The following is a 26,542-nucleotide window of genomic DNA, read 5'->3' as shown; positions in this document are numbered from 1 at the left end:
CCCAAATCATCTAAAGTTTGCTTCGACTTTTTAGCATTCACTCATAAAATATCACCTCTGGGTCACTGACACTTTCATTTCTATCACTGATTTCCGTTTTATGTTCACATATGACATGTTGTACGAAGTATTTTGCCCGATTTGGCATCGATTCTCCCAGCACTCAATGATTTAGACAAAGCCAAACGGGTCGACAGAAGCGTCCGATCCAATGCGTCGGCTTTGACCAGTGACGTAAGGGTGTTGTGTGTGACGTCATGACGGCGCAGAGTTTGGTTTGAGTGTGGCTGTCTCCAGTTCCGTTTTATCTTATTTCATTTACTTTTCTGATCTGTTCGTTCTATCTCATGAGTTTTTTTTAAATTTAAAAACACTTATTACTTATTTTAATTATCTGTTTCCTCCAATTTCTGTTTCAGTTTATTATATTTATCTTTCTGATCTGTTCGTTCTATCCCGTGAGATTTTTTTTTAAAAGACAAAAAACACTAATCAGCTACTGAAGCATCTTTATCTTCTATGGGTTGCAGGGGTTACGACCCCTGGGGAGGTGGGTGGGTATTCATGCATGGCTGTCTTCACTTACACGTTGTAGCTACGCAAGGCGTCTAAATTTGTTTATATTTAGTTTGCCCCCCACCCAAAACACCCTGTTTCCCGCGCTTGTCCCGTTAGTGTCATTAGGCTTCTTGTGGAAAGTGTGTGTGTTTGTTTTTGTTTCCACCATATTTGTGACGTCATGGGTCAAAGCAGACAAGTGGGATCGGACGCTTCCGTATTTCCAGCCAAACTTATTGACCTCACGGATTTTTTAACTGTCTGTCCACGTACTTTGAAAGGATCACAAGTTCTTCAACAGCTTTTAAAAACCTTTAATTGTGATGTCCACTTATGTTCTTCCTTGAAGATGTGGAAAATTTATATTGAACCATACCACTACCAAATCTCCCAGGTCTTCATTCAGCTCTGAATATTTTTTGAAGATTTTTTACTGAGGTGTAGGTCGCCAAATGGCATGGTGTGGGTAATTTCCAACACTACATGAATTCATATTTTCCATTTTAAGTAACTGAGCACTACTTCAGTTAAAAACACTCTGCATTACAAAAAGAATGATAAATGCCTGTACCATAAACAAATACTACCCATTTCACAGTAATACAAAAAGCAACTGAATCCAAATGGACTGATTGTTGCATGTCAGTGATGTTCAACAGCATATGACAGTGATTGCTGCAGTGTCTTCATTTATGTACTGATTTCAAGCAACCTACTGCAAATACATAGAACACTATCTCTGTGAGTTGGTGGTTAGCTGTACAGCTATAAATGCGATATATTTTATGCTCTCAAAAATCACTAAATTAATAAAATTAAATTTTTCATACTTGGGAGTAATTTGTCTGCCTAGAAAAACTGATATTTAAACATGCTTATTTGAAATTCCTGCATCTGAGACAGTGGGTGTCAGACCAGGCTGAACATATATGCAGTGACTTTTCATCACAGTAAAAGGTTTCTTGATTTCCAATTCATTTGTGTGGCCATTCACAAAAAAAAAAAAACGAATTAATATTTTTATTTTACTAGAAAGCTTACAACCTTAGGAATTTAAGACCACAACTAGGTTCTCAGCAAGCTGGAAAAAATAACTGTTTTTAAACGTCCTTGTAATTTTCCCATAAATTGGAAAGTGACATACATTAATATTTTTTAAATTTTCTTTGTAACTTTACTGTTTAGATAAATGCATTCTTATTAACTTCAGTAGTAGACTATGTACTAGTGGATAGGCAGATGATGAGCAGCCTCACAGATGTTAAGGTCATTCCATCTGAGGCCTTAGACAGTGACCATCGGCTGTTGGTAGCCACCCTGAGAGAGAAAAAAGATAGGAGGGCAATAGACATACAGGAGAAAAGGTTGAAGACATGGATGCTGAAAGAGGATGAACGGAGGACCCAGTACCAGACACTGATCAGGAAGAAGCTGCCAAAGGAAGATCAGAGAACAGTGGAAGAAGAATGGGGAGATCTTAAGAGGGCTCTAGTTGAGGCAGCTGAGACTGTGTGCGGAAGAACTAGCACAAAGAGGAGAAGTAAGGAAACCCCATGGTGGAACAACATATGTAAAGAGGCAGTACTTCGAAAGAACAAAGCCTTCAGAGAATGGTTCCAGACCCGAACAGAGGAAGCTAGGGTAAAATATAAGGAAAGCAAGAAAGCGGCACATACCATAGTAAGGGCGGAGAAGAGGAAGTGGATGGAAAAATGGGCAAGAATGTTAGAAGAGGACAGTGAAGGGAACAAAAAAGTACTTTACACCATGGTAAGAAATAAGAGGAATGACAGAAGCGAGTGCCTGAGGATCATGGATAATAATGGAAGAGTTGTGGAGGAAATGCATGAGCTCAAAAAGATTTGGAAGGAGTACTTTGAAGATCTGTTGAATGCCGCCAAGCGGGTAACTAACAGCGATGGAGAGCCTAAGGCAGCAGACGATTATAATAGTGGGGAAATTGATGATCTAACTTGGAATGAAGTGGAAGAAGCTATAAAGAGGATGAAAGGGGACAAGGCACCAGGTTGGGACGAAGTAACAGTGGATATGATACGAGCAGCAGGAGAAGTAGGAACCCAGTGGCTGTACAGAGTGCTGAGGGTGGTGTGGAAGGAGAACAGAATTCCTGAGGATTGGAAGAAAGGAATTATAGTCCCGATCTTCAAGAAAGGGGATAAAAGGAGATGTGAGAACTACAGAGGAATCACCCTGCTATGCCACTGTGGAAAAATCTATGAAAAGATCCTGGAGAAGAGAATAAGAAGCAGTATTGAAAGTAGACTGCAAGAGGAGCAGTATGGTTTCAGACCAGGAAGATCAACAACGGACCTCATATTTGCGGTAAGGCAACTGCAGGAAAGGCACTATGAGTACGGGAAGGACTTAATCATGGCCTTTTTAGATATTGAGAAGGCGTATGACAGTATCTATAGGGACAAGCTCTGGGATGTGCTGAACGCAAAAGGGATAGATGAAGAGATAACACGAAAAGTCAGAAAAATGTATGAGGGAAGTGAGAGTTGTGTGAAAGTGGGGAGGGAACGTACTGCATGGTTCAAGCTGGAAAATGGGCTGCGACAGGGAAGTGCACTTTCGCCTTTATTGTTTATTATTGTTATGGATGAAATCCTACAGCAAGTATCAGATGCAATTGGAGATCATAAAATGAAAGCAGTGCTTTTTGCCGATGACCTGATGTTATGGGGAAATTGCGAGAAGGAGGTGCAAGAGCAGTTAGATGTATGGGAGGCAATGGCAGCACAATATGGAATGCATTTCTCTGCAAAGAAAAGTGAAATAATTGTCACAACAAGGAAGAAGAATAGGCCAAATGTGGATATAACTTGTGGAGGGGAAAAACTACAAGTGGTAGAGAACTTCAAGTACCTGGGAAGCATGATTGAAAGTAAGGGGGGAAACGCAATGGAAATAAATGAAAGGTGCAGAAAAGCAGGGCAGTTCTTCAAATGCATTAGGGGGCTTATTTGGAGCAAGGAGGTGCCACAGAAATCCAAGGGAATTATATACCGAACCTACTTTGTCCCCATATTGGCATACGGAAGTGAGACATGGGTAATGCACAAAAGCGACAAAAGTAGAATACAAGCTAGTGAAATGAAGTTCCAGAGGAGCAGGTTGAGTGTAATAAGACGAGACACATTGCGAAATGTGTATGTGAGGGAAAGACTAAAGGAGGAACCAGTACAGGACAGGATAGAAAAATCAAGACTGCAGTGGTATGGACACATGAAGAGAATGGATGAGGGAAGAATTCCAAAGAGGATGTTTGATCTGCAACTGGAGGGGAAGAGGCCCAGGGGGAGACCAAGAGATAGATGGGTGAAGGGAGTGAAGGAATGTGTGACGAGAAGAGGAGAGAACTGGACGAAGGTGGAAGACGGGGAATGGTGGAAAGACAGAACACGATGGAGAGGCTTGTGTTCCCGACAGACCCAGCCAGTGGCTGGAAACTGTCCAAGATGATGATGATGATGATTAAATATGTCTCTCTCAACTTCTGAAAAAGTTAAGAGCATTTTTGTAGATAAGTACCGCTTTGCATGGATATTCTTGCAGAGTCAAATTATCAGAAAATCGCTACACTGACTACTTAACATAAAAAAGAACATTTCATTCAGAGACCGAAAAGAATTTCCAGAAGTACTTATGGTATAGGTATAAGCAAATATACAGTTCCATGAAAATCTGAGCTGGAGGGTTACAAATTCCAGAAATACTGGGTGATTTGACAAGGACTGAGCCTATTCATTTTCACTGAAAATATTGCAAAAATCCTGCATATCATTCTAAACAAAAGCTACAGACTTATACTTCCAGATCATCTAAACAAATACATTGCAAGCTCTCAAAGACAGTAGGAAACTTCATAATACAATGAAAATAGATGACTTAAATAACACAAGATAAAATTCATCAAGTACAACTGCACACTCCTGTACACAAATTCACAACATATTCACAAATATATAAGATTTTCATTGCAAAAGTGAAATTACAGGGGCAATTGTGCCTGACCATGGTACAATAAAAACAAACCAGAATTATTTCAACACTGATACAAAAGGAAAGTTATGAAACTAATACCAAACATTTTTTACCACCAAATTCACAGGGATATGAAAAACAAAAATCAGTTTTTGTTCAGCAAGAAACAAATTATGGATACAATAACACACTGAAATCATTTACTCAGCCAATGGAAAAGCAATGGTGACAAAACATCCTACAGTTAATAAACCTAAAACAACCAAATCATATGAAATTGAAAAAACACCACTTATGGAAATTAAATTTTGCATGATGGAATTCAAGAAATTTGCACAACTTATCAAGACACCATTCTTGGGAGAAATTTTTCGAAATTGCTTCAAAACAAATACATTAAAAAAAAGGAAACAAATCAAAAAATTACAGACCCATAGCTCCTCTACAAGTTACATCCGAAACTTCTGAACGAGTTATGCACAGAAATTAGTTGCATTTCTAATTAAATATGGGGCAATCAACAAAACCAATTTGGCTTCAAGAAAGATAAATGCAATGTTGATGCAGGCACAGATCTCACTGAGAATCTCATGGAAACTCACGATTCTAAAAATAGATGTGTAATAGTACTTAAGGATCTAACTAAGGCTTTTGACTGTGTGGATTTTAAAACATCATTAGATACGTTGGGTGTATGCTATACGGCTACGAGTGAATGCAGGAGACTGGATTCTATCACACCTGAAAAACAGCTGTCCTTAAACAAAAATTACAAAAAATTTCGTGATCGACAATATAATATGAAGCAACTATTTTACACGTATCTGGCCCACGCGGATATAGAACCTTGTTCTTCATTTTATACATAAATCAAGAGTGAAATAAGAGTGACGTTCATAATCTTAGCCGCTTTTTATTATCTCTCCGTACTGCGAAGTTTGCGATACCGACTGTAGGCTGCAGCATGTTACAAAGAATAAATGGCGTGATGAGGAAACTTACGGTAGAATCTGCTAAGTATTGTGTTTACGTGCCCTTCACACGGGCACCAGTAGCGACCGACCTTTCGGTTGAGCACAAACTCCGCAAGGATGAAGACTTCTATGTATGTAGTTGTTAGTGGTGGGCAGGAAATCGCGTATCTGTTAGAAATCACAGTGACTGAGAAGTCACAGATATCACAGTAGCAACTTTACAGAATCTAACTGCGATTTCAGTCACAGTTAGCAGTCGCAAGTAGTATTTCAGATTGAAAGACGTGAGCCATCTATTGGTCGAATTTAGCACTGCTTTCTGCGATTTCAGTGACAAGTCGCAACTAAGAGTCGCAAGTAGCAACTAAAAAGCGCGGTTAACAGTGCCATCTGTGGGTCAAAGTTCGTACTACGTCCATCTCTGCGGTACGCTATGGAGTCTAACTGCGATTTCCGTGACAAGTCGCAACTAAGAGTCGCAAGTAGCAACTAAAAAGCGCGGTTAACAGTGGCATCTGTTGGCCAAAGTTCGTACTACGTCCATCTCTGCGGTACGCTATGGAGTCTAACTGCGATTTCCGTGACAAGTCGCAACTAAGAGTCGCAAGTAGCAACTAGAAAGCGCGGTTAACAGTGCCATCTGTGGGTCAAAGTTCGTACTACGCCCATCTCTGCGGCACGCTATGGAGTCTAACTGCGATTTCCGTGACAAGTCGCAACTAAGAGTCGCAAGTAGCAACTAAAAAGCGCAGTTAGCACTGCCATCTGTTGAGCAAAGTTCATACTACGCTATTCGCTACCGAGTCAAACTGCGATTTCTGTGACAAATCGCAACTAAGAGTCGCAAGTAGCAACTAAAAAGCGCAGTTAACATACTTTTCCCAGTGTCATCTGTTGACCGACGTACGTACTTCGTTATGAGAGCCTTGTGCCTCACGAGATCGATGTGCTGTGTGTGCATATGAAGGGCTTATTTCAATAGTGGTACAAGTCCATTTTTGTTAATTTTGAGATATAGAGTCGTAAAGTTAAATGAGCGCTGAAAAATCTGCAGTTGAGATACCAGAAATATTCAAGCATATGGCTTCTTGCTAGAGATGAACCTTTCTTTATGTTTGTTTGGATCACTAATTTCAGAAGCATTATAGACAGAAAAGTGTAGGTAATGGACTTGTACCACTATTGAAATAAGCCCTTCATATTATATGACGACATGCACATTCAGCATCAGTTATGGTTGGTCAAATACTGCTGTGACTCTGAATGTATTATATTAATAAGAAGCAACATTGCCTTTTTCTACTGAAAATACCAAGTAACGTAAGAAATGTGTTTGATTCTGCTTCCAATATGACAGTTTTGGTTAATACTCCACATGCCTACAGGACTTTGCAATGTTAACACAGCAGAACTCAGACATCTGTATAAGTGTAGAGAAATGAAAACAGTCATATGAATGCCTCACTTTTGTTCCGACACAGTTCAAGACTCGGGAGAAAAGTTTTACACCTGGTGTTTACATGGCAACTTCACACACAAGAACTTTTTGCCGACACTACTACCACCTACATAAGTAAGCTTTTCCTGTGTCACTTTCAAGTAATGCACTTAAGCTATTCCTGATTTAACTGGGAGATCTGTACTTCCCACTTTCATATCAACAGCCTCAAAATGCATATTGTAGACTTCGAGATATGTTACAGGTCAGTGTCACACCAAGATTGTGGAGAAAGGGGGGGGGGGGGGGGGCGGCACGTCGGTATCCAACAAGTGTTTACCAATAAATAAGTGGCGGAAAATTACGGGTATAGGACGGCTTAACATGTGGAAAATGAGATTTTTATTATTCGCTCAATGTATTTAACATTTATTATTCCTTTAAAATCGCACAACAACTTCAATAAAACACTTTAATCAGTCACACACTTATTTCATAATTATTTCACTTTTAAACTGCAAATCCTCTAAGAGCTGTCTTGAATCTTCACGAGTCTCTCTCAACAGCCTTGATGTGGATAGATATGTACAGCAACCAGTAATCAGTCAGAACTGCGTCTGCAAAAACACAACGATTATTAAACAATTTTTGCTGTCACTAATTACTAGCAATATAATTGACAGAGTAGATTGCTAATATTTGCTATATCACATTTGCTAATATTTGCTATATCACATTCGCAAGAACGATCTCACTGAAGTAATTAAGTCCATCAAAACGCTTAGAAACTAACCTCTCGTCTGACGAAAACGGTCTAAAGACTGGCAATTTCTTCAGATCTGTTGACAATGATATTTTGAATTATCACTTTACTGAGTGACTGAAATGTAGTTCAGGTACCTATGAACATAACAATATGCTAGAATTCATTTTCTAAACACGAGCTATTACGGTACTGTGCGGCTACTTACATATTAATTACACTATTAATATTTTCACAGTTGTTTCTTTAATACAAAATTAAAGCCAACGGAAGAATAAACGTAAAACGTACTTACCAATGACAGGTTTGTTGAGATGCAATTTTCTGTGTGGACAGATGTAACTTTTTCATACGGTGGTACGTCGCAGAAATCGCAGGAGTAACAGAAATCGCAGAAGTAGCAGAAGTCACAGAAATCGCAGAAGTAGCAGAAATCGCAGAAATCGCGGAAGTAGCAGAAATAGCAGTGGCGGAGGGATACGCGACTTAGGTTCCTTAACTGCGACTCTTAACTGCGACAAATCACAGTTAAGAATAACAGATACTGAAAAGTAGCATTCACAGAAATCACTGATATCGGAAAATCGCAGTTTAGCCCATCACTAGTAGTTGTACCTGAACACCTGACAGCCAAAGATCACTCACAGTCCCACGTGCCGCACCTCACCTACAAACAAACAAATTTTGGCGCGTGTGCGCTGTCGTGCCAACCGCCCGACAAAAGTTTACCTTCAGTCATTGCGCGCGGAAACAAACGTTGTTCAAATATGGCTAACCGTTAACGTGATAGATTTTCTGGAGAAGTTGGAAGTCTGGAAATGTTAATGGGACACGTCGTCCGGCTGTATACATGCAAGAAACGAAGTAGTTGTTTCTTTTTTTTTTTAATGAATATTTAATGTGACACAAACAGACAGTAAAAAATGTATACGTTATGGATATAAGTCCGTCGTCTGCCTGAATTCCGGTTTTTAGATTTTATTTCCAATACTAACGTCCGAAATACAGACAGATTAGATTTTTCCGATTTGTATCGGAAAGAACTGAAATATAGGCTTTCTACAGATTTTTTATTCCTAAAATATACTTGCTTCATTTTCAGAAGTGTTACAAATATTCAGCCAATCGACACGCTTTCTACTATGAAGAGCAAAGTATAAGACTTTTTTTAAAATTCTGACAGTTGATAAATGCTTCATTTCTTATATATCCGTTACTGTAGTTATTACAATATGTGCGCCACCACCAATAAGATGTTGATACCCGTAATTTGAAAAAAAAAAAAAAAAAAAAAAAAAAAAAAAAAAAAAAAAAAAAAAAAAAAAAAAACTTTCCTAAAATTATGAGGGATAACTTTTATCCTACATACATAAAGTTTACACAAAAATCATTGGTTTTATTTTTCTTTACAGTGCTGTATTTCATCAGCTGGTGCATAAATAATATTGCAAGAATCGTGAGAAAGAATGACTGTTAAAATGCCTCTGTGCGCAATCTAATTAGCCCAATCTTGCCTAAGCACTCCTCATGAGAGTGATATTCCTTAAATTCTTAACGGAACAGTAGTTCCTAAAACAGCAAGTAGAGCTTAGCAGGTTAGTTTCTTTATCTTCAGTGTGTGACATTCTCCCATGGGTCAAATAAAAACTGCGGACATCTGTGCTGTCTGTACATACCCGACACCCCTGTTAGTGCTTTGAGTACGGGTCCAATAAACTTCAGCAGTTTTCTAGGATGAGTTGTACAATGGTGTTTTAGGCATCTCCTTCATATACTTACTCCACTTTTCCACTGAATTGAAGTCTGTCACCTTCTGTATCAGCAAATGAGCACGTCTTACACGATGCATTTCATATTTGTATAAAATTGTTACAGCAGCATATTTTATTTATTTGTCCTTTAACATAATGGTGTGGGATATTTCATCAAAAGCACTTCAAATATATGTTTATGAAATGTGTATGGAGTATGACTGGACCTGGCAAGAGTGGGGCAGGGAGTTGGAAGTCTGCCGTGGCATTTACAATGGACCATCTCAGCATTCAGGCTAAAGACTTTGTAAAATCGTAGAAAACACAGAACAGGCCTGAAACCAAGTCCTTAGGAATATGAGTCCAGTTCTACAATCTTGTGCCACCTAGTCTGGTATTTACTTCACAAACAAACAAAAAAATTTCATAACATATCTAGGGTCTCCAATTACATCAATCCATATGCAAGATTTGTACAAATTGACACATTCCAATTTTCATTTATGTTCTAATAACAGACATTTTTGCAGTTATATATATATATATATTTCATGCTCGCTCGACAGTGTGTCTAAGTGTTCAGCCTGACTGGGTTGCCTTCAAACACATCTCCGATGATTGCCTGGTTGAAGGCACATGGAAGTGAATGTGATGCCAATCCTGAGTGGTCCATTTGGCATGTTGTTGGGCCCATCTGTACTGCACTGCATGGTGTCGTGGTTGCAAAGATGGACCTCACTATGGATGTTGGGAGTGAAGTTGCGCATCATGCAGATTATTGCACACAGTTTGAGTCATAACATGACATCCTATGGCTGCATGAAAAGCATTATTCAACATGGTGGCATTGGTGTCAGGGTTCCTCCGAGCCATGATACGTAGGTAGCAGTCATTCACTGCATTCACATGAAATAGTTTTACACTGGTAAGTACTTGCAACAAAGCAAGCTGGTCTTTTCCAGCTGTTATGTTTTTCTTCCCTCCAAAAATTATTATTTTTTGTTTTTGAAATGTCATGATCTCTTCAATAATGTTATTTGGATGATGTGCACAGTACCTAAAATTCCAAATATTGACCCAGGGCTTAACCAGCATAATTTTATTATCTACTACATTCCTTTTGTAATCAAAAGTCAATGAGCCAGCTGGTTTGCCTAAAAATTGCATTAATTGCAAAATATCAGTAATTTTGGTTTTCATTGTCATTGTTCATTTCTCAACATACATTTGATTACTAAGTTCCTAATAAAATAGATAAAAAAGATATATAAATAAGTGAAGTACCCATACATCCAACGATGAAAATATGTTAGCATTCATTTAGTTTCAGAGTAGTTAGCTTCCTTAGTAATAATGTTACTAAAAGAGAATTCCATATTTAGGAAAACTAGCCAGTGTAACTGAATAGAAGTTATCATAATATCTAAAAGTACTTGTTGAAACAAATATCCCTGTACTTTTCAGTTATTTAGAAATATAAATCTTTAACCGTAATTGTGAAAATCTAGTAAACAACAATAGTTTACAAAGGTCTAATTCTTGTAAATCTACATAAGGATCTTGTTGTGAGCCATTTTGAGTTAGTTTGCAGAAAGAAGCACGACCTAAGTCCATCAATATCGTGTAATGTACCACACACATAGTGTAAAACACACGAGAAATGGGATCTCAATTTGTCTAGATTTCGTGTTCAGGGGTTTATTCAATAATTCAGTAACTGTTTTAAATGATTAATTGGATAGTAAATGTGAAATTAATATCATAAACTGTGCCAATCTTCAATAATGCCCACTGTAAACTGTGCCAAACTTCAATATTTCTCACTGTGAAAATAGATTCAAGCTCTGAACAGGGCTACTGCCAATATTTACTGTGCATGTTATTTTTGTACTGATATGACAGACTTCGAGGACTTAATAACTTAATTCAGTGACACTTAATTATAATTGTTTGCCACTCATGAACTTGGGTGTCACTTCAGTGTTAGGTTACTCCACGTCGACAGCAAGTGTTACTGTCTTTGTCAGAGTAACTGCATTGAGCAGACGTATTTACATAAAAAATTACTTTCTATTCACTCATATTTATTCAATTTAAATGTTTATATGTGATTTATTTTGAGGCTAATGTGCTTCATCACCATATACAGATTTACGGCCCCAGCTAAGCTTTGAGTTCTCAACTACCACTGCCAGAGACTGGGGGCATAAATTGGTATCTGATGATTAAATGTATTACCTTCGAAATTGATCCCCCACAATAATTTTATACCACTCAGTACAAGTAAACAAAACATTAAATCTGTCATGAGAAGTTGATTTTTCTATGTGATGCGTCAGCATGCAAAACATAATAATACACGTTTACATGAAGTTGTTCTTGGCTTTTAAAAAAGGAATAACACAAAATGCTGATTATTCATCATTTAATTCAATTTTGTATAAATATTGACATAAATATTACAAACAATATTTTACAGATACACTGTGTGCTGGAAAAATCTGAAAATGATTGAATTGTAGCACAAAAGACAATATAGTTTAATAAAATGAATCTTCTTTGTGATCTGGAACACACAGATCACACACAACACACCTGTAATCTTTATGCCATTTTCTGATTCAGAAGTTACCCAAAAAGATGTTGACAACATTTGGCTCTGTAAGGCACTAAATGAAAACCCGATTCATTAGGAACGTACAGTGCCCCACCACTGGGTATTTGCTTTCTATCACTTATTACCTAGCAAACTACTGAACACACACAAATCACGACTGAAAATTATCTGATAAAAGAAAACTACAAAGCTCGTCACTTCTATAAACTATGGCAGGAATTGTCAGAGGCACAAAAATGATGAAAGGTAAATTATGAGCAAGAAAAGTCAGCTATTTTGATGTATAGCACTCAGTCATGAAAACACACCAAACAGCATAGGCCCCAGATAACAGAGGACTTCGAAACAGCAAGGGTTTGCTGTGAAACACTCAGTTTAGTCAATGGACTTTGTAATAAACCAAAACATGTTTCATTGAGCACATATAATGATTATAATAGGAATTACGTCACAAAGGTACGAAGCATAAAACGTGGGTTTTGCAAGACACTACTGAACCTGCCGACTTCCGAGTGATATTGTGTGTCTCTCTGGTAATCCACAAGCAGGCTCTAAAAGTCCCGTACGAGACTGAATGCTGGCACTGCCCTCAGGCCGGATACTTAGCAGCCTCGGATGGCTCCGTCGGCCCGTTGTTGCCCGGCGGGGGTGATTCCTGACGAGTTCCACCATCCACCTTCTGACGTTTCCGCCTCTGGAGGTCAGCCAGTGTCTGCTCAATCGATCGGACATCCTTCTTGTTCTCGCTAGGTACTGGAATGTTACAATTTCAGTTTTATTCACACTGACAAGTGTTAATATGAAACAATGGAATGCCAAATAATGCCTTACATCTACATCTACATGGTTACTCTACAATTCACACTTAAGTGCCTGGCAGAGGGTTCATCGAACCATTCATACTACTTCTCTATCATTCCACTCTCAAATGGCGCATGGGAAAAAGGAACACCTAAATCTTTCCGTCCGAGCTCCGAGTTCTCTTATTTTATTAGGATGATCATTTCTCCCTATGTAGGTGGGTGTCAACAAAATATTTTTGCATTCAGAAGAGAAAGTTGGTGATTGAAATTTTGTAAATAGATCTCGCCACAAAGAAAACCGCCTTTGTTAGAGTGACTGCCACCCCAACTCGCGTATCATATCAGTGACACTCTCACCCCTATTGCATGATAACAAGGCTGCCTCTTTAGTGGGTTTGTCGCATCTTCTAAGTGTTCTGCCAACAAAGCACAGTCTTTGTTTCGCCTTCCCCACAATATTATCTATGTGGTCTTTCCAATTTAAGTTGCTCATAATTGTAATTCCTAGGTATTGAGTCGAATTGACATCCCTTAGATTTGTGCAATTTATCGTATACCCAAAATTTATAGGATTTCTTTTAGTACCCATGTGGATGACCTCGCACTTTTCTTTGTTTAGTGCCAATTGCCACTTTTCGCACCATACAGAAATTCTCTCTAGATCATTTTGTAATTGGAATTGATTGTCTGATGATTTTACTAGACGGTAAATTACAGCGTCATCTGCAAACCATCTAAGGTGGCTGCTCAGATTATCACCTACATGATTTATGTAAATCAGGAACAGCAGAGGGCCTATGACACTACCTTGCAGAACACCAGATATCACTTCTGTTTTACTCGATGATTTACCATCTATCACTACGAACTGTGACCTCTCTAAGAGGAAATCACGAAGCCAGTCACACAACTGAGACGATACTCTGTATGCATGCAATTTGATTAATAGCTGCTTGTGAGGAATGGTATCAAGAGCCTTCTGGAAACCTAGGAATATGGAATCGATCTGAGATCCCTTGTCGACAGCACTCATTACTTCATGGGAATAAAGAACTAGCTGTGTTGCACAAGAATCCGTGTTGGTTATGTATCAATAAGTCATTTTCTTCAAGGTGATTCATAATGTTCGAGTACAGTATATGCTCCAAAATGTTTTAAATAATAGAGAGATTGGTAAGAAAGCCCTCTATGGAATATCCCAGTCTATCCATTGGCCACACCAATTCCTGACCCCTCGCCACATGGGTCATATGACTGGGGAATAACAGGTGCGAGACCTATTTGATATACCCACCTGGAACATCCTATTCCAGTCCCTTCAAAGATTTGTCCCACCTATCTGAGGCAGAGTCACCTGTGAAAGCAGTCATGTCAAAATCAGCTCTGCTGTAACCCCTGCACTGTGGCTATGAGCAGAGTTGAGCACTCAGTGGCAAAATATGTTGCTGATCATAAGTGCTGGATATCAGGGATACTTCAAAACCTGCAGAACTGTACAATGGGTTCTGCTCTTTATACAATACAAATATTAGAATGTGCCAATTGTTCTACTGAAGTTTCTGATGCCACTTTTGTTTGAATACATGTGCTTCTCGGTGTTTGCAAAAGTACTTCATGCATTAAGATACTTTTCTGTTATTACAGTTGCTTTATGGTTTTTAAACCTAACATAAATGTTTTCTATAATTAAAATTCAAGAATGTAACCCCCCCCCCCCCCAGATAATCAGTTGTCCTGATGATTATAAATCGCATATAAGCAAATGTAAACAAAGTCATAAATTTTAAAAGATGAACTAATTCACATTACTCAATAACACATGAGTTTCTAATTTTACAATTACAATTTGCAATTTATATCTTCATAAACCGTTCATAACTCATCTGTTCTGCAACAGTGTCTCTAGTTATGAGATCACATGGGGGGGGGGGGGGACAAGGGATGTATCAGTATGAGTACGTAGTGGCTGGTTGTACAAAGTAGTCAGACACATGCAAGTGTAAAGAGTCCACAAAGGATATGGTGGCCGATGCACAGTGACCAATTTCCATCAGAAATGCTGAGCAAGTTCATTTGTTTGTTTGCAAGGGGAGGCTGACAGTGTTTGCCCCCCTTTCAGCCAGTCGGCAAGGACAGAATCGAGATGCGTGCCATGCAATTTTTTTTTTCAAATGATTTTACAGAAACTATTTGTTAAAAAATTTCATTTTTGCATTACTTATAGCTTCATAATGATGTGCCCATCATTTTTTTAATGGTCATAGTTATTGTGACATTTGCATGGAAGTAAGACACACTGCAAAATTTGAAAAAGGTTGGAAGGAAAATTAGGGGTCGCTATGTTGTTGTGATTCGTGCATATTACATATGTTGCTGCATATGAAATTTAGGCAATGTATTGAATTTTTCTTTAGACTTGGGTGGAGGTCTCTATCTGTCACCAATCTCAAGAAAATTGACCTGATGAAGCACACTCATTTGTGATTGTGCTTGTCAGTGATAAAGCCAAAGTGAAATATCCACATTCCTCATATTTCATAAACAGTTAGAGATTTTGGTAAATGACAGCATGCAATGAGGAGAGTATTTTGCCACACGGTTATTACATGTTACAGTTATTATCTATCGAGTCATTCCACTAACTATAGACTTTTCTTCAACGAAAGGATGTAATTTTTAAGGGCCATCGACACATGGTGAAATGAGAAATGCTATAGGTTTTGGAACAACACAAGTAAAGACATTACACCTTTTTTTTCAAAAGCTGTTGACCTTACTTTTTCTCACTTACTAAAATAAACCACTGTTTCAGAATTCTCATGCAACTGTGTCTGCACAGCACATCAGTGAGGCGAGACTGTGTAAACCCTGCTGTGTTTTGGCAAAAGCAGCAAATTTTAACAGGGAAACAAGAGCAATATGTAGTTTTTACTCAAAATTCGCCACTTGTGGCGCTTTTCTGAAAGTTACAAATAGTTGACAAGCCAGGTGAAAATAAATTGCTGTTTTTTGTTGTATTTTCAGTGGAAGTCTTTTTAGATACTAACCAAAGCAGATGTAACAAATCTTCTTGAATGGTCACAAAGCAAGTGTGGGTGTGGAGGGGCCCCGCTTACTCTCTCTCTTTCCAAGCATTAATCCCGACGTGCGGGGTCTGCTGATACGGTTAACCGGATTTGGCGTGCTAATTTGAAGGGGTGGCCAGATGCCCTTCCTGTCGCCAAGGGGCCCCACTTAATATTTACAGAAAATGTGAGCGTAGGCTTCAGTTCAGACTGGCACTTCCCCTCCAGCACTCGGCATCTCCCGTACAGCGCCTGTCCGTAACCCCCACCACTACCTCTCTCCGCACGCACGCACTGCCGATCGAACATCTACCGGCCATGTTATTCTGCGCAGACTCTAGAAAATTGACTTTTGGCTTCTGAAAAAGCTTTGTAAACAGTCATTTTGTAACTCGGGCTGTCTTGTCAACATCGTATTTGGTTGAAAATGTCGAATTACATTGAAAAACGAAGAAGAAACTAGCACTTCAGTATAGTACTTACAAAGATCTAAGCCCGAATACTGGTGTTTTTGGTGGAATGATACATCATCTAGATGACTGCTACCAGTGAAAGTTACGCAATTCAAACATTTTAACATAACATACTTACAGTGAACATTAAATAAGCTTTGCAATATTAGTGGTCAGTACTACAACTGAATGGAATATTCGAGTTACTAATATGATTAATAATTACTTAGGTGCTATCTTCGCTCATCCTGCATCCACATGCTTTTTTCCAAGTCCTCTTTCTCCTCCGTTCTGCCTTCCCCTCCCAATGCACTCCTTCGCATCATCGTGTGCTGCACACAACGCCCCAGCCTGCAGTCAGAGCAAGCCCATCGGTGCCAGATTCATATTCGGGACACCTGCTGCCTCTCCATCACAGCCATCAGCCACCCTTCCCTTGCCCTCCCACCTGCTCCCTACGTCCTTTCTCCTCCCACCCATCCCACAAGATGAAATCCCTCACTCCAGTTGAGTTGCAGTGCCATCAGCACAGTGTAGTCAGTCACGCCAGTGTAGCTATGCAGGTGTGTGTGTGTGTGGGGGGGGGGGGGGGCACTCGTGTGCTCTGGCTCTGATTTCATCAGAAGGCTAAGGCAAGCAAAGAAGTTCTCTGCATTATTTATGTGACTACTGGTGTGAGAGTACAGAATTCTGAGTAGTTAGAGTCAGGACTTTTCCCTCTTGGGTAATAGATGCAAAGTTTCCCGTACACTTGTGTCTTATATAAATGAATAAAAATGTTGTTTATTAATGTCACATTAAAACATATGTTTCAAGTAATACATAGGCCTGCATTTTTTTGTGTGTGGTATGACATGTACTGTTATTTGTTTGAGGTGCTCCTTCAGTGGAGTGTGACACTTGGAGGTCTTATGTCACATACGTCATGGAGCGTCTAACACCACGCAGACCATTGCAGGTGTCCCTCAGAGTAGGTGATGCTGAGAATTGGCAAGAAGGAATTTACATTCAAAAATGTATACATCTAATATAATAAAAAACCTCCTAGTTTGTTTCAGTGTAATTTTGATATCAACACTGAAATTACATTTGCAGATGTTCATGGAATAAATGTACATGGCTGTATAATCTAGTGAAACTTATTTATAAAGTACAGAAGAAAAAGGAATGCCTCACAATCAAAACTGGATAATACACTCCTGGAAATGGAAAAAAGAACACATTGACACTGGTGTGTCAGACTCACCATACTTGCTCCGGACACTGCGAGAGGGCTGTACAAGCAATGATCACACGCACGGCACAGCGGACACACCAGGAACTGCGGTGTTGGCCGTCGAATGGCGCTAGCTGTGCAGCATTTGTGCACCGCCGCCGTCAGTGTCAGCCAGTTTGCCGTGGCATACGGAGCTCCATCGCAGTCTTTAACACTGGTAGCATGCCGCGACAGCGTGGACGTGAACCGTATGTGCAGTTGATGGACATTGAGCGAGGGCGTATAGTGGGCATGCGGGAGGCCGGGTGGACGTACCGCCGAATTGCTCAACACGTGGGGCGTGAGGTCTCCACAGTACATCGATGTTGTCGCCAGTGGTCGGCGGAAGGTGCACGTGCCCGTCGACCTGGGACCGGACCGCAGCGACGCATGGATGCACGCCAAGACCGTAGGATCCTACACAGTGCCGTAGGGGACCGCACCGCCACTTCCCAGCAAATTTGGGACACTGTTGCTCCTGGGGTATCGACGAGGACCATTCGCAACCGTCTCCATGAAGCTGGGCTACAGTCCCGCACACCGTTAGGCCGTCTTCCGCTCACGCCCCAACATCGTGCAGCCCGCCTCCAGTGGTGTCGCGACAGGCGTGAATGGAGGGACAAATGGAGACGTGTCGTCTTCAGCGATGAGAGTCGCTTCTGCCTTGGTGCCAATGATGGTCGTATGCGTGTTTGGCGCCGTGCAGGTGAGCGCCACAATCAGGACTGCATACGACCGAGGCACACAGGGCCAACACCCGGCATCATGGTGTGGGGAGCGATCTCCTACACTGGCCGTACACCACTGGTGATTGTCGAGGCGACACTGAATAGTGCACGGTACATTCAAACCGTCATCGAACCCATCGTTCTACCATTCCTAGACCGGCAAGGGAACTTGCCGTTCCAACAGGACAATGCACGTCCGCATGTATCCCGTGCCACCCAACGTGCTCTAGAAGGTGTAAGTCAACTACCCTGGCCAGCAAGATCTCCGGATCTGTCCCCCATTGAGCATGTTTGGGACTGGATGAAGCGTCGTCTCACGCGGTCTGCACGTCCAGCACGAACGCTGGTCCAACTGAGGCGCCAGGTGGAAATGGCATGGCAAGCCGTTCCACAGGACTACATCCAGCATCTCTACGATCGTCTCCATGGGAGAATAGCAGCCTGCATTGCTGCGAAAGGTGGATATACACTGTACTAGTGCCGACATTGTGCATGCTCTGTTGCCTGTGTCTATGTGCCTGTGGTTCTGTCAGTGTGATCATGTGATGTATCTGACCCCAGGAATGTGTCAATAAAGTTCCCCCTTCCTGGGACAATGAATTCACGGTGTTCTTATTTCAATTTCCAGGAGTGTATATTTTTAAGATTTTGCCACCCAGAACCCTACTGCTGACAACTCTGCACCTCACTTATTTAATGAGCTGTTACCTATACTCCTCAAATAATAAAGCGTGCATCATTTTCAAAGAATATTTGAATTGAGGAACTGTGAAATCACAAGGATACAGAAGGGCTGGCTAATACTATCTTCAGGATATGAAAATCCATGAACTCGCTGCTGGAAGTACTTAAAAGTAGAAAAAATTTCTTTAAGCTATCGCTCCTTTATGTCCATTCCTCAGCAAGAGAAAATGGCAAGGAACTCAGATCACAGGTCGAGCTGGACCCGCTTGTTTGGAAGATGAGGGAACACAAAATGAAGGGGGAACTGTCAGAGACCAGCAGGACAAAGATAAGTGTGCCAATTAAAATATTAATTGCTCCATGGAGACATCATACTAATACTGTGTAACGACATTTCTTGCCTCAATAATATCCCATTGCAAAATACCGTACAACCATCCCTCCTTTCATTCACTGTGTGAATGCTGAAATGGCAGATACTGAGATAAACAATCGCAAAACAGAAAAGCAGCTATAACTGCTTACTAGTCGAAAACCTTCTGGACAAGATTCTACACAGATTATGCAAAATAATGGAGAAACAAAGGGTATCTAGTGACCAGTAAAAAGCACACGTCATCCCGTTTTCAAGAAGGGGCACAGGACAGACACATAATTATAGGCCTATATTGCTCACCTAAATCTGTTGTAGAATTATCAAACATGTTTTATGCTTACATATTATGACTTTTTGGAGAATGAAAATCTCCTTTATAAAAATCAACACAGATTTCGGAAACAGAAATCTTGCGAAACTCAGCTTGCTCTGTTACTCTGTGAAATCCACAGTGCTGCAGACATCAACAGTACTCTGGCTGATTTTGTGATAATCCAGGAAATTGCATATTTGATGGCTGTGTTTAGGGAAAAGAGATACTTAGTGAAGCAGATTCTTCAGGCTATGGAGTTTAGACCATCCCTGGAGGTACATCAGGACAAGCATAGATCTGTGGCCTCTATTCCTTACACTTGGGCGGTATTGTTTAAGACTGGAAGAACTTTAAGGGGTTTAAATTTAAGAATGTGTTCCATCCACTTCCAAGATTAGGGCACTACTCAGCTCTGTCAAAGATGATTTGGGACTTACAATGCTTGGCATATACAAAATTCGATATCAATATGGAAATTCACAAAAGGCTACAACAGCTGAGAAAATCGGTGGTACTGAAATACTGTGAACAAGGGTCATGGGACGAAAGTTGATGAGACTACAATGGTTACCAGTTCTTCCAGGTTTTGGAACAATGTTTGAAAAGAGGCAATTGAAATTAGATTGGCAGATAATTTGATTAATAAAGACAAGCGTTTTCCTCTTAGCCCAGGGTTTCACATTCTGCTGTCTCACATGAAAACGCAATGCTCTTTGGTGTGACCAGCTTGAGTGTAGTATATAGTTGGTGTCGGTGTTCTACCAGGAGTGGTTCTCCGAGTCCTGTCTAGGGGAGCAGCAGCTGTGACGGGAAGGGCATGCACCGTGTACGATATATAAGGCCTGCATAGGATGAAGATTTGCAGCCTTAGTTCAGTTTTTAGTGGGACGCAGTGGCAGCAGTGCTCTCCTGAAGACAGTAGACGGATGGATCACCAAAAGATCAAATTGTTTTGATTTTAGAATCTGGCAGCACACTTGGGGAGACTACAAAAATTGCATTTAGTAATAATGAGCACGTAACAGTTTTTCATTTATTTAATTGTTTTGTTTCCATCTGATTAAAACTTGATTGTAGTTCTGTTTGAGGTCCTGAACTACTATAGATGTAATATTCACAATTGTGTACATATTCTTCCTGTATATAAAAAAGATTCTAAACGTTATTTGTTATTAGGAGGAGATCCATAATAAAATAACTTTTCTGATGATTCAGACCTGCCACACTATTTCCAAGGACTGATTAATGCTTTGGAGAGTTATGCCTGCTTCATTTTATCTATTACCTTTCTTCAGCTGCAGAAAAAGTACCACTTGCACTTCATGAAATTTGACACTATTCTGTAATGTACATCAGTATATTAATAGATATGACAAATTTTGTTGAAGTGTGAATACCCATGCAAAACCTTCTCATGGATACTGTTGACCCATGTTCTGTGTCCGAAAGAAGACAATAAAGTCCTTGTAATTGGAGTTGCTGGTCCAAAATGCATTGGACTCGAAACTGTATTACTTATTTAGCTGTGTGATTCATAGGCTGTAGCCACTTCTTCAAGTTAACGTATCACGCATTCAGGTGAATGATGGTTCTAATTCACACCTGGCCATACAGATCTAGGCACTCCGTGATTTCCCTATGTCATTCCAGGCAAATGCCAGGATGGTTCCTTTGAAAGGGTAATGCCGATTTCTTTCCTCATGCTTGAAACATTTTGTGTTTCTGCTCAGTCTCTAATGACCCACTTGTTGACAGCAAAATAAACTCTAATCTTCCTTCCATGCCACCATAATGTTTTGCATGTCAGATGTTGGTCAGTTGCAACTTCTTCGTGCAAGCCACTGTGAGGAGAGTGTCTATAGCATAGTCCCACATTTATTGTTGTTGTGGACAATGACAATGACGATGAGACAAGAGAAAGGGTCAAACCAGAGTTGCCACATAACTTATTCCTCAGCAATGAGAGGGCCACCAGATTCACCTCTCTATCCGATACGCTGATAATCATCGGTATTATATGTCCTAATTATGTGACACAGTGTGGAGAGGTTTCCAAGTCTGGTAAGTACAATTTTTATGCTACACCATCATCTTTCCTCCTTTGCCAGCAGCATAACAACAGTAGTAGTAGTAGTAGTAGTAGTAGTAGTAGTAATCCCAGGGGTTACTGTTCCCCTACCAGGTCTGTCCCCAGGTGTTGGATAGGAGAAGGCTCTATAGATATGCAGGGTAAGTGGGAAATAAAATACCACATGCTGACCAACACAGAAATCAAAAACCAAATGCGACTGTCCACAGATTGGGTGGCCTTTGGTCAGTGTCTGTTCACCAGGTTAGGGGCAGCTGAGAAAAACCTCCAGGGCTAATAAACGTCGTTGCAAACCAGTGGCTCTAACAGCAGGTGCCACCCCATACACAATACTATCAATCACGGAAGAGTGTGATGTGAAACGAATTACCCCAGGTGAACAATACACCGCACCCAAGTGCATAAGCAGACAATTAGATAATGGGGAGTCTACAGCATTACACAGAGATGAGTTGGAGCACCTTGAAACCTCAAACAAGATTGAGTATAGAATACGAAGTTACATAGCTACTTTCAACATAAATTCTCTTCTAAAAACTGGAAGATTAAAACACCTTACAGACAGCCCTAAGAACCACAAATGTCTGATAACGCCCGTACAGGAAACTAGATTCTTAGATGAAAACAATTTCGATTCTGAAGGTTTCAAAAAAACCAGCTACCCACACATTGGAACTGGCTTCATAACGGACAAAAATAAATTGAATTCCATTATCAGTATTGAATCACAATCAGAAAGAGACTCTACACTTATCTTCAAATCTTCCAATAAAGTATACACTATCGTGACTGCATATGCCCCCATAAATGAGGACAATAAAAAGGGCAAAGAAAAGGTGGAATGTTTTTAGGACTAACTCGACGATGATGTTCAAAGAATCCCAGAAAAACACAATGTCCTACTTCTGAGGGATTTTAATGCCCAGACAGAGGAGAAGGAGGGGGGGGGGGGGGGGGGGAATTGTTGGAAACTACTCAGCATATAATAGAGCTAGCTAAAATGGCACCAGACTGACAGAATTATGCCAAGCATACAACATTATCCTTACATCCACAGCCTTTAAAAAGCTACCCTGGAAACATAGGTTCCACCAAATCCACGCCTACCTGAATTCCAACTTGATCAAGTGGCCACAAAGTAAAGAGCCATAAAGAAATACAAAATGTCAAAGTCCTCAGAGAAGACAACCAAGATTCTGATCGCTAACTTTCTAAAATAAAACTCAAAGCCATTCCAACCCTAAAAGAATAAAATGAGATTCAAAAAAGATAATAAACTCCGAGGAGTTTCCCCTCACAACTGAAGACATGCAAAACCAAAACTGGTATCAAGTACATGAAAGACTAATAAGTAAAGCCAAACAATTAGCTTCCTTAACCAAAGCCAAAAAACAAGCTTGGTGGACAGAAGAAAGTGTCAGACTGCTTGAACTGAGAAGAAAAACATAGCAACAGTGGCAATCACAGAAAAATGAATGTAACAGACAAAACTTCTTAATCATAAGAAAAAGAGTGAGCAAATCAAAAGAATACAGAAAGCCCAAGAAAACTAACTCCTCTTTCAGATCAACGAAGACTTCATCAAAAGCAACACAAGGATCTTCCACAAAACCTTTAAACACACACACACCACACACACACACACACACACACACACACACACACACACACACACACCAAATACAGCCCACCGACCCTACCACTCCAAGACAAAGATGGCAATATTACCCACAACAACAAGGATAACTGCAAAATATTGGCAGAATATTTCAGAAACATTCTCAACTGTGAAGAACTCACAGAAAAATGGACTTTAAGACCTCAACAATAACAAACCCTAACTATGAACCACCCTACACTGAAGAACTACAGACAGTTATTTCAAATTTCAAAAAGTATAAAGCCTCGGTAGAAAACCAAATCACAGCTGAACTTTCGAAAAATGTCAACAAAAATGTCATAGATTCTCTCTGAAGCATCTTTGAAGAAATCTGGTCAAATTAAAGAATCCTAGCTGAATGGAAGACAGCTCTCATATACCCGCTCCACAAGAAAGCGCCCAATACAAACTCCAACAACTCAGTCCTAGATATAGCATACATGATATTCTCTAGAGTCCTACTAAAAAGGACAGAACTCCAAGTAGACCAGCAACTTTGAGAATACCAAGCAGGTATCAGGGAAGGGAAATCCTGCCCACAACAAATCCTAAACCTCAAAAACCTCATGGCATACCAAAAATCAAGAGCAAAATCATGTTTTCACTTTCATTGACTTTCAGAAAGCATACGACTCAAATGACCAGAAATATCTCATCTCTAAACTAAAAGAGTTAAACCTAGGCGACAAAACGACTAACTTAATCAGAGAAACCCTTACGACTACATACTCAAATTCATGGGTGGACTCTCCAACTCTTTTGAGATAAAAACTGGTGCATGGCAAGATGACTCACTTTACTGCTATTTATGTGTCCTAGGAAGAGTAGTCAGAGAGTGGAACACAAAGATTCATACTGGACTCTGACTAGGAACAAAAAACAAGGACATCAAAGTCAATTGTCTAGCCTTTGCAAATGATATGGCCCTATTAGCCAAGGCCTAGGAAGAAGCCACAGAACACATCCTCAAACTACAAAAACAGCTGAAAAAATAGGTCTCAAAATCTCCTTTGAAAAGGCCAAGATACTGACGAACATAAGAAATCCTCCAAAACTGACATTGTCAAAGAATTTAAATATCTTGGAGAATTGATCAGCTGGAATGCCCTTGAGGAAAAGGAAAGGGAATTTAGAAGAAGTGAAGTTGAACTGGTGTTCCAACTCACCAAACACACGCACAACAACAAGTTTCTGTCATGGAATGCAAAAATAAGACATTACAATACGGTAATCAAACCAGAAGTCCTGTATGCAGCGGAAACATTGTCCAGCACCAACCATCGCCCAGTTGAAAGGTCGGAGATGAAAGAAAGGAAGATATTAAGAAAAGTCCTTGGCCCCAGATTTCAAAACAAATTAATTCGTGTAAAAAATGCAAACCTTTATCAAACTACTGAGAAACTCTCAAACAAAATTAGAAATGAAGAATTGAGTTTTATGAACACAACCTCAGAACAGAAAAAAAATTACTATTTCCGCAACGAAAATCACAACAAAATTGGTTTAAGGAAGTGGAGGACTTATGAGAACTCCAAATAACAGAAAATATCCTCCCCACATAGTAGAGTGAAACAAAAGAAGAAGAAGAAGAAAAAGAAGAAGAATTGGCACTGATGAAATATCCATTTGCCAACTATGAAAGGGTCTTTACTGGAATCTGCACCAATTATTCACCTATACATCACATAGTCCTAGGTATTTGGGACATTTCCAACTAGTGATGAAATATGAAAAGCAACATAGTTAACTCATTTGGCGTGTTTACTGCTATAAATCATAATAATACTGATAATAATAATGAGTTATATGACCTCCACCGCTCCCAACCCAGATATCTCCCACACATTCACATATCCAACTCCATGCATCTTTATCTCCCTTACAAATCTCCTAATGTCACCTTCCCACCTCTCATAGTCTCAGTGTTTCCCTGTTTCACCTCTCTGTATGGGGTCCAGACCCTCTACAGCAGGGGTGGGCAGGAATTCTGCATGTGTGTGGTGGACATGCACGTGTGCAGTTAACAGGTGTCCTGCGCGCACACAGGGGCAAGCTGGCCACCCACTTCTCTCCCCTCCCCGCCATACCGTCTCACAGCTTTTTCCTTTGTAATGCGTTTTGTTTCCTGGCCTGCTTTATTGAATAAAGTAATAAGGTTAGTAGAAGTGCTTGAAAGTAATTGTGGTTTGAAAGAGTACCTCTTACCTACGATACGTTTTGTTTAATTATCACAGGTGGAGTTTACAATACGTTTAATGTCTTCAACAAAATTTCCACATACAAACGCAAACAGTTACGTAAATTTTCATTACTGATGTTTGCTCTTAACTGAGACTTTCATAACAGAAAAAAAATCTCTCACAAACGTATGTCGAGCCAAACATTGACATTATCTTCATGGCTTCACGATGGAGACGAGGAAACTCTTGCTGTGGAAAGTCGTGATAAAAATCTATTACACGTCTTGCCAAAAGGAACTTGTCTCTCAGACGAGAATTACGCTGTAGATCTATTAATTCCATTTGCAAACTGGGATGAATATCATCTACAGAAACAGCAGATTGTCTCGAGAACTATTCAAAACCTTGGGATAAGTAAGATATATCCCCAAATCTCTTGAGAAATTCCTCTTTTATTGCACCAAGAAAGGCAACATACTGAAATTTATTATAATGGCGTTCAATATTAAACTTCCGCTGACCAGCCAGAATACTGTCACATATTATACATTTCCAATTTTCACGTTTTTGCACAGAGAAAAAAATGAGTCTCCCATTCCTTTTTAAAAGATAGCAAATCTCCAATTCTCCGTTTCCTTGATTCACTCTGCATTTTCCGGTTATTGAAATACAATGTTCACTACGTAGTGGTCGCTTCGCTTCAACGTCCGCATCTTAGCCTGGTACTACACTGCCGCAACCTGCCGGCTGTCGCCACTGCCCCTGTCGACACCTGCACGCGAGCAGCACACGTGCAGCGCTGTGTACTCATGAGCCACGTGCAACGTT

General features: G+C 40.0%; 2 protein-coding genes across 2 annotated transcripts in view; both read right to left on the bottom strand.

Moving 5' to 3' along the window:
* LOC124720138 (poly [ADP-ribose] polymerase tankyrase-like) overlaps positions 1–5,677 on the bottom strand; it is a 57,134-nt gene extending 51,457 nt beyond the window's left edge. The window contains exon 1 of the mRNA XM_047245438.1: positions 5,569–5,677. The gene's annotated coding sequence lies outside the window, so the exon portion shown is untranslated. The remainder of the gene's footprint in view (positions 1–5,568) is intronic.
* Positions 5,678–11,900: 6,223 nt separating this feature from the next.
* LOC124720040 (sperm-associated antigen 7 homolog) overlaps positions 11,901–26,542 on the bottom strand; it is an 88,719-nt gene continuing 74,077 nt past the window's right edge. Inside the window, exon 6 of the mRNA XM_047245297.1 lies at positions 11,901–12,862. Coding sequence (XP_047101253.1) covers positions 12,699–12,862 — 164 coding nt within the window. The 3' untranslated portion in view covers positions 11,901–12,698. The remainder of the gene's footprint in view (positions 12,863–26,542) is intronic.

The sequence above is a fragment of the Schistocerca piceifrons genome, chromosome 11, assembly GCF_021461385.2.
Source record: "Schistocerca piceifrons isolate TAMUIC-IGC-003096 chromosome 11, iqSchPice1.1, whole genome shotgun sequence".
NCBI classification, from domain to species: Eukaryota; Metazoa; Arthropoda; class Insecta; order Orthoptera; family Acrididae; genus Schistocerca; species Schistocerca piceifrons.
Note: the sequence above shows the minus strand (reverse complement) of the source record. Positions and strands in the feature narration are given on the sequence as shown.